The sequence below is a fragment of the Syngnathus scovelli genome, chromosome 17, assembly GCF_024217435.2.
Source record: "Syngnathus scovelli strain Florida chromosome 17, RoL_Ssco_1.2, whole genome shotgun sequence".
Classification (NCBI taxonomy): Eukaryota; Metazoa; Chordata; class Actinopteri; order Syngnathiformes; family Syngnathidae; genus Syngnathus; species Syngnathus scovelli.
The window spans coordinates 3,787,344-3,799,109 of NC_090863.1; the positions used below are offsets into that span (position 1 = coordinate 3,787,344).

An 11,766-nucleotide genomic window follows, 5' to 3' on the forward strand; every position below is an offset into this window, starting at 1 on the left:
AAGTCAGCTTTATGGGTGGTATGGTGACTTGGGTGGTATTCGCAGAGGGAGGATTTCTAGGGGTGTTTTTTTTTTTTCATTGTTGATTCCTTGCTCTGTCTCTGTGTACCTGCAAACCATCTGTTTGGTGCAATCCGGATCACTCAAAGGGCCGATGGAGATTTTGTAGTGTAACTATTGAAAGAGTTTTGCAGCAAAAATGATGGGTGATCTCTTCCAGACCCACACAAATTAGATTTTTTTTATTTTTTGAGTTTTACCTCTCGCCCACATTTAAACCTATTGAATCAGCCTCCTCTGGCAATAAGCAGCTTCATTATTAGGCAACCTGAGTACTCTGTCCTTGAGAGTCTTGTAATATAGCTACGGGTGGCTGACAAAAGCAAGTAGACGTGTGCTGTTCTTGGTTCGCCGCCTGAAATTCCAGAGCATCTCCGGTATTTACAAAACGCTAAAAATGCATTCTTCTTCCCAGCGTGATTGAAAAGCCTTGACGGCAACCAGCGGTGGCGTCCTGGTGGGCCTATGAAGGTTACATTGGGCCGTATCAAAGACACTCAAGGAAATCGTTTGCAACAAAGATGGAAACTAATGACACTAGCATTTTGGGCCAACAAAATTACATTGCTTATGTTGGAGGATGCAAATGGGTGATTTTGGACACACTGCAGCTGAGCGTATGAATTTATTCATTACCACGCAATTATATATTTGTTCTGTGATTGGCCAGTCTGCCCTTTGGGGTGTGTCTTAGCGAAAGGGAAATTGGGAGCATGTTTTGAAAATAGCCACATATATCACCATCTTAGACATAGTTGATATCAATCAGTTGGCTCAGAGATGACTGGACTTGTTGTCGGGCCAAGGCGGTAAGCTGTGATAGCAGCAGGAGCTCGTGCTGGGTGAAATTCTCAGACAAGGTTTAAACAAACATTCACGCAGATGCTGGCCAAAACTAACCTGGGCTAAAAGGAGAAGAAGAAATGAGATCATATAATGCCACCAACTGATCAAACCTGACTTTTCCCTATTCCCACTTCACTTTTTGGGGGTAATTAATCTTTCATAAATCTTGACAAGGACGCAGATATGCTTGAGTCAGTTCTTTTTTATTTCAAAGTTAAAATGTAGGACATTCAGAGCTACATTATCTCTTCCACTGGATAATTAGGATGTCAAATTGATTTATTTGAGAAACGCCCCCCCACACACACACTCACACAGAAGAATTCGTGCTTACTACACTGCCATTTCATCTGGCATACAGTAAGAAAAAAATCCATTGTTTTCAAACATATCTTTAAAGATACACGTCAACTACATTCACTCGAGCTGCCACTGACTATTTGCTGTTAAGGCCAGTACATTTATTTTGTCATAAAAGATAACTTTGATTTTCAGCTGTGCACAATTCACATTCATTGTAAAGCAGTGATTTTCAAAGTATGGTATACAGGCTCCCTCTAGTGGTACTTGAAAGAATAACTGCCCAAGTCCTGAACTAATCGTTTATTGCTAGTTATTTTGTTTGGAGGAGCCCAATTTGACAGCCCCGATCCCCAGAGTCAATTGAACAATCCAATATACCTATAATCCATCCAAGTAAAATTTCAGTTTTTTTTTTTTCTGGTTAAATAGTCAATTAGTCGTTAGTCACTTTAAATGCTTTCATTTCTTCAATTACAAAAGACAGAGGCACACTAACACCGGCTACGGGCACGTGTCCTCCTGGGAAGCAGCGCATGTCCTCTTGGCGTTGCCATCAATTTATTTGGCAGCTCCATCAGTGGTATCGAAGAGGTTTCACGGGGGAAGAGTTTTCCGTTCAGGATTATCTTGGCCCTGAGGCTGCTGGAAAGACATTATCACAAGAGAAACCCAAAAGATTAACATTACCCACCTTTGTGAGTTCACATCTTTTCATCAAATTGAACTGTACATACAAGCCGCGCTTCAGCTCAAGGATTTTCGAGTTAAGTAACTTTGGCAGTGACACAAAAAGCTGTGTTCGTTTATTCCCGTGCTGAAAAGGAGGCCCTTTATTTCCGTGTCCTTGTGAGTCATATTTCCTTCACTTGCTCTGAGTTTTTAATCTATTTTTTTTAAACTCAAATTACCAAGTTTTTGTTGTTCATGGTAGTCTTTGCGCATACTGTATTTATGAAGCTGTCAGACCTTCATACAGGGAAAAAAAGAAATGCCTTGATGGGAATAAAAAAAATATAAAGGATCGGTTATATCAGGATGAAGAAAAAAGTGCGAGGATGCAAGCGCAGGTTGAGGCAACACTGCAGCGTCTTCAATTCAAATCAAGAAGAGGTTCAAAAAAATACTGATAGAAGTCCTTGCAATGTAAAAATGGAGCAAAAGTGAACGTTGCCTCCTATGATGACCTTCCAGCACCCCAAAAGGCTGAAACCAGAAGAAATAAAGGCTTCATTTGGTTGACCTTTGAAGCATTTTTGAGGTCAATTACATACCTCCACCAATATTCTTAACACTTACTCTTGGCTGCTCTTGTTTATGGAATAAGTGGTGTTAAAAAAAGCCACAAAAAGCTTTTCTAGTTGAGAAACACTATGCGAAAAAAAAAGTAATTACTCAAACGAACAATTTTTTTTTTCTGAAATATTTGAGGCAAAATAATTATACTTATGGTCTGTCAACACTGGCATTTTAACTGTAATTTGACTCCTAAGTGAATAATGATGTATGTGTGGCTGAGTAACTTAGCGCCCAATCTGTTGTGGCAGCCATTTTACATGGAACCCACTCAGGGTGACGAAATCCTTGAGATTCAAAAGGTTTGAAATGTCGCCGGTATCACTTGAATCTGAAGGATGCTGAACACAAATGTGACTATTTATTTGCTTGTATGTGAATGGTTGAATTTCTGGACCAATGGTTAACTAGTCAGTGGGGGGAACCCATTCTCTATTAGTCACTGAAAACTCACCTATTTGCTGTCTTAGTGTTTTTTCAAAGTTCCTAACATGCTATAAAATGGTGTCAAATTTATGTCTAATTCAGAGTTGTGTCGGTAATTGTAAACTGGGGTTTGTGCCATTTGTGGTGACTTGGCTCAGTCTATTTGATTGTATTGGTGCAAGTTCCAATAGGCAAGGTATGCAGATAATTTCTTGCAAATTATTTTCCAGACTCCCAAATCACAACTATAATTTGAGAACCCCCTAACATGTCCGTTTTGGGGCTGCGGGAGGAAGCCAGAGCGCCCACCGAAAACAATTGCCTAATACTGTCTGCCTCCTTTAAAAACAAATTCAGCTCTCCTCAAAATGAATAAAACCGTTGGAGCGAAACACGTTCATGTCCCCCCGTTGCGGCGGAGGAGGCGCACTGAGGTTTGGTTTGCATGGGCGCCGCAAATATACCGAGCGGTCGCCTCAGTCCGGATGGCAGGTGGCCAGGGGGTTTTATGATTGAAACCAGACTGTGCTTGCCCATAAAAAGAAAAATACCATGTAGTTGCACATAGTCTCCACAAGAGGGAAGTGCAGGGAGTCAACCACAACATCTGCAAAGGTGGCCCTTTTTTTTAATTTGGGAACATTTACGACTAAGTGGGCTTCTTTGCTGATGTAATGGGTAATCAGCATGAAGAAGAAAAGTCGACGGAAGGTTAATTATGGCAATTTCGAGTCAGAGCTGTAAATGTGATGACTCTTCCATTGTGTCACATGACTGCAGGCGATAGGCCGCGGGGGTCTGATTGTGCCAAAATGTGCATCTGAGCTGCTGCCAACTACCAGTTCAGGCATGACTAACGCACACTGCAAAAAAAAAAAAAAAAAAGCCTGCGCTTCTTGATTTTATCTGTCTTTGTGTCTTCGGTTTTGAATGCTGAATGGACAATTTGTTTTTAAATGTAATTACCCAGTGGGCTTGGAAATCTCAAGAAAGCGGGAAGCACTATTAGCGGCACTACTTGTGGAAAAAGATGGCAAAATAATTCACGCTATATAGTTGTGTAAAAAATTGACTTTGGAAAAGTTGTGGTGACTGATTCATTTACTCAAGTAAAAAAATCTGTCAACTGCATTTGACTTTATGTGTATAAATGTCTTTTTTATGTCACAATGTCATCCGCAAAGAGCAGCCGAAAAAGAAATGGCTCTATCTTAAAAATCTCCTTAAGTATCATAATGTAATATTTGTATCTTCTTTCTACCACTACTTTTTGATGTTTTCAACAAAACAGCTTTTACAACGTGAACTGGGAAGTCATGTGACATCAACAAATGCAGACACACGCCACCCTCCCCGCCGCCCACACACACACATGAAAAACACATAAAAGCCTTTTTAGTCACAAGCAAGAGAGCCACAATTGAGTTCCCGACTGTAACTAAGCTGCCTGTAAACATGGCCGACGTCATTGGCAACATCAACACTGTAAAGCAGTGGTGGATGAGGCACTTATCCGTGGTTACAAACAAAATTGTAGTACACTTTTCCCTGAAATTGTATCGATTAATTTGCGACACTCTATTCTCTTAATTTCATAGTTTGTTTACACTATGTGTTATTTCTTTTTGGCCAATCAGATCTCAGCCTTGATGTGCTGCCATGTCAAGTAAGAAACTGGTCCTGTTGTGTGTGTGTGAACTTACCATGAGTTGTTCCCCTGCTTGGAATTGCGTTGACCTCCGGTCACTGCCGCAGGGTGTCATGTTTCGAGCTCCCCCTCCCCCTTATCACTGGGGCAGAGCGCCGCCGCTGCCACCACCTCTCTCTCCCCTTCTTCATAGCATGCTGTTGTTGTGGCGACTTCTCCAGACGTACGCGGGGGTCCTCGTGGTTTTACCGGATGGATGCGAATTGTCTTTGCCGCAAATCCCGTTCTGCGGGTACAGCGGAGGCTTTTGAGTCCTCGAGCGTAACGTTGTGCTGTTACCGATGACAACTTGAGGATTTAGGTGCTGCCAACGGGACTCTGGGTTATCCGCTTTGTGGTCGGAGAACATCAGAGGCGGATGCCCGTTTGTGTGCTTGAGGTGGTTTGTGCGAGTCGGCGGGGTGAAGCAACGAGTTTTGACCACAGATGCCGTATGAACTGGGGATGGAGAGTTTGTTCTCAGGATGACGCGCTCTTCATCGGAACGCCTCGACCACTCGGCCGGGTGCGACACTGCCACTTCCCCTGGATGAGCAGAGGTGTGAACGTTGCCTGTTGACCCACAAGCCACGTTGCGCAGGTCCTCGTTCAGGTCCATACTGGCCGTCAGATGATCGATCTGCTCAATGACCTGATGGAATCAAACGGATGGTATTTGTCGACGGAGATGTCATCAATTGAAAAGTTGGGACACCTACCTCTTTCATCTCCACATGAACCTGCTTCAAACCTCCCAAGACATCCTCCAGATCCGTCACCACTTGTCGGATCTGATTCTTCACCAAATCCTGCCGGCTAGCTTGGTTCGTCGCTTGGTCGGCGATTGGCGCTTCTGGATCGACAACGGCTGGACCACGGATGCAAACTTCCTTCCGTTTGTCTCGGTCAAAGTGCTTCTGTGGGACTTCGGTGGGGAAGAAACCTTTGTGATGGTGCCCATTGCAGTTCTCCCCTGATCCACCCGAGTCCTGTCGGATATCTCTGCTCTGCTTGGGTGCGCAGTGGCTGTTAGTGGTGGCAAAGGGATGCTCCAAATGGCCATTTTGCTTGATGCAAGTCGAACCATCCTCTCCTTTGTCCACCAAAACGTTATGGTGCACGGTCCTGCTATATCCACACGTGTGACCGTTGACCCGCAGATGAGGGAGTGGATGCGGTATCTGGACGTGAAAGGGGTGTGCCCTGCTGTGGTTGGATGCGGCCACACACTCACACCGCTCCCTGAAAAACTGGCCATGTCTCGTACCGAGTTCTGACGAGCGGCTCCACTGGGCTGGGTTCAATTCCCACGGGGGGCTGAGTCGGGCCAAGTCTTGTGACTGGCTGAAGGGGCCGGGCCCCAGGAACACAGGCTGTCTCTGAGCGCCCCAGGGACCACCTCTGAATGCCCTTCCCCCTGCGTCCTTAACCCGAAGAGGCTGGCTGTCTCCGTGGCCGTCCAGATGCGGGTGGTCCGGATGTGTGGTGGATGTTGCTTGGTACCCCAGCCCATCGTGGTACCGGCAGGCACACGGACCGGCGACGCCGTTGGGCTGGAGAAATCGTCGTCTTTGCCCGCCTTCTGTGTACATGTCCAAAGAGGCTCGCATGGAAAACGGGTCCGAAAATCCTCTCCTGCCTCTGTGAAGTCCCGTCATTCACTCATTCTGTTTTCCTCATCTCGTGCCGCCGATGAAACTTTTGCTCAGCCCCCCCCCGCCCCGCCCCCACCTCTTCCCCCTCCACCCAAGACGTCTCCCTACCTCCCTCCCCTCCCCTTCCTTCCTGTCTGTTGTTTCCCCCACTTCTCTCAAGCAGCTCTTTTCTTCCCCGTTCTCTTTTCTTTCTCCCAACTTTTTTCCTTCTCCCTCTCTCCTCAACGGGGCCCCTCTCCTCCTCCTCCTCCTCCTCCTCCTGCTCCCTCCTTTCTTTTTTACCTCTCACGCTTCCCTGCTCTGTCTCATTTGCTGCCTCAGGAGTCTCTCTCGCTCTCACTCTCTCCCTCCCTCTCTCAATCTTCTCTCACTCTCCTCCCCTCCCCTCTCCTCCTCCTCCTCTCTTTCCTTCACTCCGTCTTCATTCGCTCACAAAGTCAGCAGTACCTGGATTTTTGAAGCCCCCATTTTCTCCTCCCCGTGAAATCCAGAAGTTCTACGGAAACGGACTCCATATGGCCTTGGGCCCCGTGGAGAAAGACAGCCCGGGTCCGGAGCCCAGCTCATTAGCCCCGACCGACTAAAGCACAGCGCAATTAAAACGCTGCCCGAGATTCTTCTTCCAGAGACGGAGCAAGAGAGGAGGGGATTGTAGGGAAGGGCTGGGGTGGGAGGAGGGAAGCAAAAAGGGGGTAGGTGGGGTTTCCAACCACGCTAGCATGGAAGTGGGCAGCACTCTGACTGAAGGAGACATTGACACCTCCTGGAACATGTCCCACCACGCGCTCACGCACCACCACCATTCGATTTGTTTGAGCTCTTTCCCTGAAAAGCACTAATTCCACTTCAATCAATTCAGACAAAGTCAGACTTCAAAGATGAAAGAAGTTCTCAAAAAGCAGTTAAGAGTTCATCCAACTCAATTAATCCGAACGAACAAAAAGTGGAAAACTTTGACGCACAGTCGGACTAAAAGCGTCAGAGTTAAATGTGCCTTTTCAGAGGCCCGCGTGTTCGAGCCAAATGTAGCCAGCGTCTATTTTCAAAGAAAATAACAGGAACTCTGGAAACAATGGGATCTGCGGAGGAGCGCTGTACGGAGACCAAGAGCAGAGGAGGATGAAGGGGGTTCAGTTTGTCCCAGCAGGAGGATGAGCAGTTTGCTCCCATCTGTTGATTGTTTTTTGGTAGCCCAAGCACAGCTGCTGGGACTTTTACCTCTACTTAGAAAGAAATGGTCATTAAATGGTTGTTTCAAGGAACACGTTTGGCTGCCATCGCTCATCATGAAGCTAAAAGACAAATTAAACAAGACAATTAAATAAACTTCCAGAAAAAAATAATAAAATAAAACCCCCACAACTTCCAAGAAAAATAAAATGATTGTCAACCTTTTTGGGGGGAAATGAGGTGATACTTGGCAAGTTATCAACACTGCGACACTTTTGCTGTCATCTTTTTGAGTTTAATATTGAGATGACGCACTTGAGCACAACGAGACCTGGAGGAGCTGCAGCCAATTTGTCTTAATGCGCCAAGCCACGGGGACAAGAATCAGGCCACTAAAACGTCCTGAAATCCACACGACAATAACAGAACGCACTAATGGACGGGTGATTAAGGGGGGGGGTTGCCTTAAGAAGCGGCGGTGCACTTGTTGTCACGGCAAAGGGTAACAAAAGCAAGAGTGGAAATGACTTGCTGGCACAAGGTTGCACTCGCCGAGAGGACTTCAAGGCAAAGCTTTGACCTACTTTGACTCCTGACTGGTGACAAAGACAAACATGATCTACTCGAGGAGCACATCAATCCAAGAACACAATTCGATATCTGAAGATCCATTAAAACAACCAAAGGGCAAATCAATATGGAGGACTAAAAGTGACAAAATAAATAAATACAACAGGACATTTTTAATTAAAAATATCCTTCATTAATGAAATATTTTGTAATTAAATAAATCAAACAAATAAATAAATGCATCATTAAATAATTAAATATAGTACGTCTTGTTAAATGTTTCATGTATTATTTAAATATGGAATTAAATAAATCATTATATAATGAAATGTGTTATTAATTACATTTCCAATAATTGTAGGGAAACGAAGGCAAAATGTTTCATTTGAACTATTTCCCTAATTGACTTTTTGCTGACGGTCACATCTGGTGCTACCACCGTGGACCACTTTGTTTCCCGTCCGCATCTGCTCCAAAACTCCCGAGTGCATTTTCAGAGGTAATTCCAACCCCCATCAATTTGAATGCATCTTAATGGCATTTTAATCCGTAACCACTTTCTACTTCAAACGAGGCATATTAATTTGAAATCATCAAATACCCACGATGCAGTTCCTTATTCTTCTTCCCCTCCTGAAGCCATTTACTTGACTCGTATGAAAATGTTTGGATGTTGGGATCAAAAAGGTGACAGAGCACTAAGTGCATCATTCAGCACTCCTCGGAATTGATCCGGTGTGAAGGCCGTCTAGACTCTGGACACTCTGGCCTGGCTTGATGCCACTTCTGAAACAGGAACGTCTTCTCACGCATGACCCAGATAAGACCCAGTTCTGCCTATTGTTAATTAGACCCTACCACACAGAAGAAACCTTTGATGATTGCAATGTGATGTGGCTACTGGTGACAGACAACATGAATGAATTCAATTCAAAACATCAGGGTTTGTTTTGCACTGCTATACGCAACAATGGAGTTTACATTGAAGATGATCAACGACCTCATTTGGAGAAAGCTTGTTTAATCCACCATAGACATTTACAAACAAGCACTAAAAGGGAATTGGCCAACCGCCGGGAGACCTTGGCTGAACCACTTGGGAGGAAGAGCCGAGCCCTGGAGAAAAAGTCTGTTTTTTGAAATGCAGAACTGACATGGCACCACGTCCCGTCTTGGCTCGGAGCAGGCGGGACCGCTTATTTTCCTAAGTGCCGTCTTTTTATTTAGTGTCGGCGTGTCTGCAAGTGCTGCAGGGTCTCTGAATTATTGTTGGCGCTGACTTGAAGGCAATCTAGAAGGAGCCAGTGTTGCTTTCACACATCGGTCCAATCAAGTCGGTCCTATTCGGTGCAATACAGAGACCTCAGCTCATCTTGAATGTGTGCGACTGTCACTCTGGAAAAAATACAGTTGATGTTGAACTGCTTTGTCATGTTTGGTTGGCTTTTGTTAATAAATGCAACAGTGCCCTCTAGAGGCCAGCCTGCAGAATTGTAGCAGAACATCCTTAATCCTGCTGCTCGCCCAACCTCCCTTCCTCCGTCTGTATTCCATTACTCCAGGCTGAGAATGTGAAGAATGTCAAGCAATTCGTTTCACTCTCCGCTTCCAAGATGACAGGTACTTCTGCCCTGTTCATACTGACTGTAAAAGCGCAACACAATACTGAGTTGTCGTGTGAAAGCAACGATATTGCTGGATTATGTGTCAAAAAGACAGAAGCCTGATTTTGTTGCTGGGTTCTGTGTGAAAAACGTAAATACCATCATGATTCCTGTTACGCTATCATCTTTTGCAGGGTCTCCGTGTGAAAGAGTCAAGTGACAGCATCATGAACTTTATACACGAGTACACGAGTGCTTCATTATCAACCTTGACTACCTCATACTATTAATAGTTAGCTCAATGGAACAAGGGTCATCACATCTAATAATAATAATCAAGAACAATAACATTAAGGCTTTTAAGCAATATGTTAGTGGATGCAAGACTCCTTTTGCAGCAGTTTTGTAGCCGTATTAATAGACTGGTCAGGCCTCTGGGGGGTGGGGGGGATCCACTAAACCATTAGCCCAGGAATCCACGCCATGCATGCGCTGCCCGTCACTTCAGACTGGATCTGGTTTCACTTTCAAAAGCTGCTACATAGTCAAGCGCTGCAAACTGACAGGTCAAATTCAAATCTTTTTTCCTACTTCTAAATAAAATCATTCAAGTCAATTCTTAGGTGAATGTGGCTTTGAATACTTTTCTATGCACCCTTTGATTGGCTGGTGACCAGTCCAGGGTCTCTCACTTTTAGAGTCCATTCAACACCTGTCCTATCATCCTCCCATCTGCTTCCTTTTTCCCCACCCCTTACCAATCTTCACTTTTTTTTTCTCCTCCAGACTCACTGTCGCACGGACCAGCCCGACCAGCACAAGGCTGTGAAAACAACAACCAGAAATGCTTGAAGGCCTCGTCTTGGTAAGCATGCTAAATACATCATCAACAAAATAAAATGACATACTTTGTTGGTACTTCACGAAAAGTGGGACAGTTTGATGGCATACTTCTCTGTCTTATTTGTTATTTTGTATTTTGTGATGGAAGCAAAAGTGGGGCGCATGTCTGCCTCACATTTCTGAGGTTTGGGATTGAAATCTAAACGCATCCATATTAGCTTATTAGTATATTAGCTACTTTAAATTGGTGTGAATGATAGAAATGTTTTCTAACCTTTTTTAATCCAAGGCACATCAGAAAAATCTCATAGGATACCACCAAGCAAAAAAGTCACACAAAAAATGCTGGCAAAGCACTACTTTTATCCAAACGAAGCTTCTCAATTCTTTGACATTGTTTATTGGCACAAAGATGCCACAAAAGTCATTTTCTAGCAAATAAAGGAGGATAGGTTTCTTTCCAAAAATGATAAGTGATACACAAAACGGACAGATGGAAGGATCTTGTATTGAGCTGCCTTCATCGTTAAGTTCCATTTCTTTTCCACCCTCTTATTTGTGTTTTCCACACTTATCTATTCTCCATGCTGAGGTTTAACCAGCCTTGCGTGAAGGCAAGCGCTTTGCAGGTATTGTAAACCGGCTTAGTGATGACACGTCTACTTCGCAACTGGGAACAACAACAAAGGTTACAGCTGCCTCTTTTTCTGCCGCGGGAACGTGACGAGTGACATAACGGCGGCCGGGCTCAGGTAACCTTACATGGATACCGCTCATCTTACTTTTTTTTTGTGACGACGCTGAATGTAGCTCACAAGTGAGCGTGGATGCTGAAGTGTTCACAGTGGCTAAGTTCAGCATCTGACACTAAAGATGCATCTGTGCAATAACAATGAAATTGTCATGCTGTCAGCGTCTGCCGATGCTTTGCAGCCGTTAGGCCGCAGTCAAAGTTTCTGCTGCTTCAGATTGTTTACTCGTGTGCCTACTGAACTGGATCCAGTGTATTTTTTTTGGGAAGACTGGCTCAGTTCAACAGGAACAAGAGTGACAAGTCGTGTGACATTCAAAAGGTGGAGGCTACACAAAATCTGTAGCGCCAGTAGCAACAAAATATGCTGCAAATAATAAACATGTGACACTGAAAGTATTTAAAAGTATTTATTAGAACATACATAAAATGCAAGTACTGTCGTGCTAAATAAAACAATACATATGAGTCCGTCTCTTTCAGTGTTTGGCAAAAAATGTAGTAACACTTACCTGCCTTTGAGGGGCGCCCGAGCCCGCAAGCTCACCTGTAAAGTTC

The 11,766-nt window shown here is 44.4% G+C and overlaps 1 protein-coding gene across 2 annotated transcripts; it reads right to left on the reverse strand.

Moving 5' to 3' along the window:
• Positions 1–1,090: 1,090 nt before the first annotated feature.
• Positions 1,091–6,349, reverse strand: LOC125984537 (uncharacterized). Of its 2 annotated transcripts, none has more exons than XM_049746493.2 (3): positions 5,335–6,349; positions 4,632–5,267; positions 1,091–1,848 (listed from the first exon to the last, which is right to left on the reverse strand). In XM_049746493.2, exons 1-2 carry the CDS (start codon positions 6,271–6,273, stop codon positions 4,764–4,766), a joined length of 1,443 nt encoding a protein of 480 aa, XP_049602450.1. In that variant the 5' UTR covers positions 6,274–6,349; the 3' UTR covers positions 1,091–1,848; positions 4,632–4,763. The 2 variants fall into 2 exon arrangements, with proteins under 2 accessions (XP_049602450.1, XP_049602449.1); XM_049746492.2 differs by having other exon boundaries at positions 1,091–1,851.
• Between the last annotated feature and the right edge of the window lie 5,417 nt (positions 6,350–11,766).